Source organism: Bactrocera latifrons, unplaced genomic scaffold (genome assembly GCF_001853355.1).
Source record: "Bactrocera latifrons isolate USDA-ARS-PBARC rearing strain unplaced genomic scaffold, ASM185335v1 scaffold_90, whole genome shotgun sequence".
Taxonomy (NCBI): Eukaryota; Metazoa; Arthropoda; class Insecta; order Diptera; family Tephritidae; genus Bactrocera; species Bactrocera latifrons.
In genome coordinates this window covers 226,180-230,526 of record NW_017537601.1, presented here as the reverse complement: position 1 = coordinate 230,526, position 4,347 = coordinate 226,180, and the positions used below count along the sequence as shown (strand labels likewise).

The 4,347-nt window shown below is 37.3% G+C and overlaps 1 protein-coding gene across 1 annotated transcript in view; it reads right to left on the bottom strand.

Moving 5' to 3' along the window:
* Positions 1–3,129: 3,129 nt before the first annotated feature.
* The window catches only part of LOC108977489 (pollen-specific leucine-rich repeat extensin-like protein 3), a 1,984-nt gene continuing 766 nt past the window's right edge, over positions 3,130–4,347 (bottom strand). Inside the window, exons 4-7 of the mRNA XM_018947194.1 lie at positions 4,139–4,318; positions 4,011–4,046; positions 3,762–3,932; positions 3,130–3,702 (exon numbers count right to left, since the gene is read on the bottom strand). Of these exons, the coding sequence (XP_018802739.1) occupies positions 3,446–3,702; positions 3,762–3,932; positions 4,011–4,046; positions 4,139–4,318 (644 nt within the window). The 3' untranslated portion in view covers positions 3,130–3,445. The remainder of the gene's footprint in view (positions 3,703–3,761; positions 3,933–4,010; positions 4,047–4,138; positions 4,319–4,347) is intronic.

The window sequence follows — 4,347 nt, the reverse complement described above, 5'->3', positions numbered from 1 at the left end:
TAACGCTTTCTGCCGTTGCCCATTGCGTTCTCAGCCGCGCACGATAAACAACAGTGACAATAACACGCGCTGCGACATTTCCGACTATGTTGAAGTAATATACACGCGTATGCATGTAAACATCAACAGCCTGCGTGCTTAAATACATGCCGACGTGTGAAAGAATGAAAGCACGCATTGTCACCGAACCGCAGCAGGTCTTACGCTACAACAAAGCTAACCCCTGTGATGTTGTGTGTACACCCTCTTTACTTTGAATTTCTTCGCAACTTTCTTATGGTTTGTTGATTGCGCGCTTTTTGCTACCTTCGCGCAAGAATACGGCGCAGCGTTTGCCTAAAGCCCATATCTTGAATGTTGCTGCAAGCTGCCGTCGCTTATCTTATCGCTTGCGCATATTTTATTGGCTTGTTTTGCTTGTTATTTCTCCGGCAACTTTCTTCGTCTTTTGTTATTCAAAAAATCTAGAATTACAATGGCAAACTCGTTCTGCTCGAAATCCAGATCATGTATTTTTATGTGACCAACGCAGCACTTGTAAGCAAAGCAGCCTCCAGCGTGTGCGATCCTCGTCGCTCCGTGCAGTGAGGCCTGCATTTCCACCTTTTATTCTGACACTCATTTCTTTGCTACTTAGTCATGCAGAGAGTTCTGGTTGTAAATTGTTATCTTGTTGCGGTATTCTGCGACTGCCTGGAAGCAGGTACATAGGTTTCCGTTTCATATTGAAATGATAAATCTTATTTAGATTGAATAACAACGGAAGATTGCATTGCATTCCGGGTCGAATGGTCAGTAAGGCTTCGCAGTATGTTGTGGCAACGGCAGTTCATTGCTCTTGGTTGACTTAGTGGGCAGGTGCTCCAGCATACTCTCTTGCACATAACGGCAGTTATTTGTGGTAATTGGGTTAATGTGAAAGTTGATATTTATGCGCGCATTTATTCGTGTTCAGTTTGGTGTTACATTTTATATTCACAAACCATGAAACCGTTTGATAGGTGATGCTTTATTAAATAAAAATAAGTGAAAAAACTTCTGACGCTGCTTCACGCCTCAGCATAAACTTAAGAAGCTTTGGACTTCGGCCAGCTCATAAGGAAGTGCATACTGCCTCGTTATGGCATCTTCTATAGGCCAAACACGAACTGCAATTCAATCCACATCAATAAGTAATCATCTTTAATTGAAGAATAATATTCTAATAATATTTTACAATACATCAGATCCATAGAAATTACCAGATGAGTTGAATTTTTTGCTTTACTATTGCTCCCCACGGGATGATCACTACTGGAAAATATTTCTGTGGACAATATCATGTTTTGTAGCTAAATCTTATTTTCATAAATCTTGTGTCAACATAACTTTTGATACAAAGGTATTACCTTTCGATACATATAAAACATTTTTTATGTATATATTTTTTTACTATTTATTTAAGAGTTATAGGCGTGAATTGTGAGCGGTAGCCGGTAAGAATTTAATAATCTGAATCTGAAAACACAAGCCTACTAGTTATACAAAGCCTTAAAAGTCAGACGAGAGATAGCTGAATACATACCTCGTTTTGGGCGACCTTCGAGCTCTTCAACTGATGAAAATATTAAGAAGCAAAAGATATGATGCTTGAAAATCATCAGGCAAGTGTTAAAGGGATGGCAAGACAGCTTGAGCCCGTTCGAATGATCTTGGTGAAGATTTTTAGTATGTATTGCGTTTTTGCTCAACTCATTTCGATAAAGCTGATTTTTCTTTATCAAAATGAGAATCGCAAACAGATATCTTTGTGTATGCTTGATGGTGCGAATTTTGATCTCACATTCATGTAGAGCATTATGGCTGCCGATGTGACATGGGTTTATGAGTTTGGCATACTACAAATAAGTCAACAATCATCTGAATGGAGGGGAAAAAACAAGCCGAAACCAAAAAAAAAACCTCGCCAAAACCGCTAAAAAATCAAGGTGATGTAAATTATTTTTTTCTATATTCGTGATTTGGTGCATTATGAATTTTAACGGAGGAAGAGATGGTGAAATTAGCAGAACATCTGGCGAAAACGGCCGGAATTGTGGAAGAACAATAAATGCATTTTAAACGTTAATAATGCATCGTTGCTTCTAGCCGCGATTGTGAACGAATTTAAATCCAAACACTCAACAAATACCATCGATCAACCACCGTATTCACCAGATGTAGCGCCGTGTGATTTTTTTTTTGCCGCTCCGTGGAACGCATTTTCAGTCGATCAAAGAGAAAACAATTCGCTGAAGAAGCTAAAGGTTAACTCAAAAATAGCTTATGAAAATTGCCTTGAGGACTGGAAAAATGTAGTACATCTAATGAGAATTTCTTTGATTTTGTTTACAATTCTCGGGTATTTCCTTTTGGGTGCTACAAACTTCGTGATAAACTAAATGTACCATGTTCAGGGTATAATTAATTCTGTATGCAATTCATTTATATATGTAAGTAGTATTATTATTTTATTATCACATAACTTTTCTGTATAAATGAGATTTGATATTTCTGTTCACTATAAAAACCTGATAAGAAGACAACTTTCTCCAGCAGAAACAGCGGAAATTAATTTAGAAATTGCTGTTTTACTTGAAAACATTATTTATCAACACCAAAGTTCATAAAAAAATTTAAAAGGAACAAAGTTATTTTATTTTTGTTATCGAAAGATAAGGTAATTTAAGAAATCGGCTAGAGCCTGCAAACAGTTCTGGAATTTTTTTTTTTTTATTATTTGTAAAATAATAATACAATTATTACGAGTATTATACATTAAACATAAGGAGCACTAGCTACAGAGGCTTTCAGTTTATCTGGAATTGTTTATAGTCTGAATTCTATTCTATTCTTTTAATGCGTTTTTCTCAAAACTCTACTTTTCAATTTGGCTTTTCGACTTTTTTCCCAAGTCAGCCATTTTGTTAAGCTGACCCCTTAGTAAAATTTTTGCAATTTTTTTTTTGCATTTTCTGTTCCCTTATACCCTTAGAATTAATGTAGAAACCCTCTTTACCATTGGAAGGCTTCGAAAAAGTCTCAGAAAAATAAGCGTATACTAAACACTAATGATTACTTTGATGTGACATTTGGCACTGATAGTCAAAATTATTAAGACGAATTCATTGCGAAATTTTAATTAAAAAGTCTTACTATTTTTGTCCACAGATACATGTCAGAGAAGGATGGAACAAAAGGATATTAAACAAGTATTGTAGTGGTAGTTATTAAAATGATATTAAAATACAAAACCTTAGCTGAAATACAAATCTTGCGTAGCCAAATTTCTGCAACACTCTTAATAATTTTTAAAATTGGAACTAACAAAATTCACTGCCAAAAACTTTAGCTTTAGTACGAATTTTGTTTCCACAGTTATTGGAGTATAGTTTTCCGCTCTTTACAACAATAAGAATAGGCATACTTAATTGCCAAATCTAATATCAATGTCGTAAAATGGTTCGGCGGTCGTTGTGGTTGTTGTAGTCGAAGTGATTGGGGCCGCTGTCACCAAAACCGGCGCCGGTGTAGTTATTGGAACTGGAGCGATCGTCGCCTGAGTAGGTGCTGCTGGCGGCGGTGTTTTCGCTGGTTGGGGAAGAGCTGGTGAAGTTTCTTGGGGGGGCCACGGTTCAGCAAACGGAACTGGAGGTGGGGGACTATTGTCAAAATCTGGTGGTCCTGTGAGTATTTAAAGTTTATATCAGCAATTCTATTATTTTATACAAAAAATTGCTCACCCTCATAATTGGGTGGGCCAAAATCACCTGGAGTACCATAATGACCTGGAGGGCCAACACGGTCTGGAAGTGGATGTCCATAATAGCCTGGAGATCCATGAACTGGTGATCCATGTCCATGTGGTCCGTGACTTGGAGGTCCATGGCCTGGAGGTTCATGACCTGGTGGTCCTATAAATACAAACGAGTATGAATATATATTAAAGTAAAACTGTTCTGCACTATAAAACTTTCGCGAGTCAAAATTACCATAATGTGGAGGGTGTCTATTAAAGCCAGGTGGCGCTGGCGGTAAAAAATAAAATATACATATTTAGTAAATAATATTTGCAGAATAGAATCATTAATATCCTATTTCATTCTATTGCGCAGCATACCTCCATAAGGTGGGCCAAAGTGATTGCCGCCGTGGAAACCTGGTGGTGGATTGTTATGAAAACCTGACGAATATTCATTCGAATTATAATCATAATAATCTAGCCAAGCTGATGATACTGGTGGCTGTGGACCGTCACGTTGATGTTCATGATGCACAACAGTGCCGGTGGATGGTTGATGTTGATGAGATACTATAACAGCAGTTGTC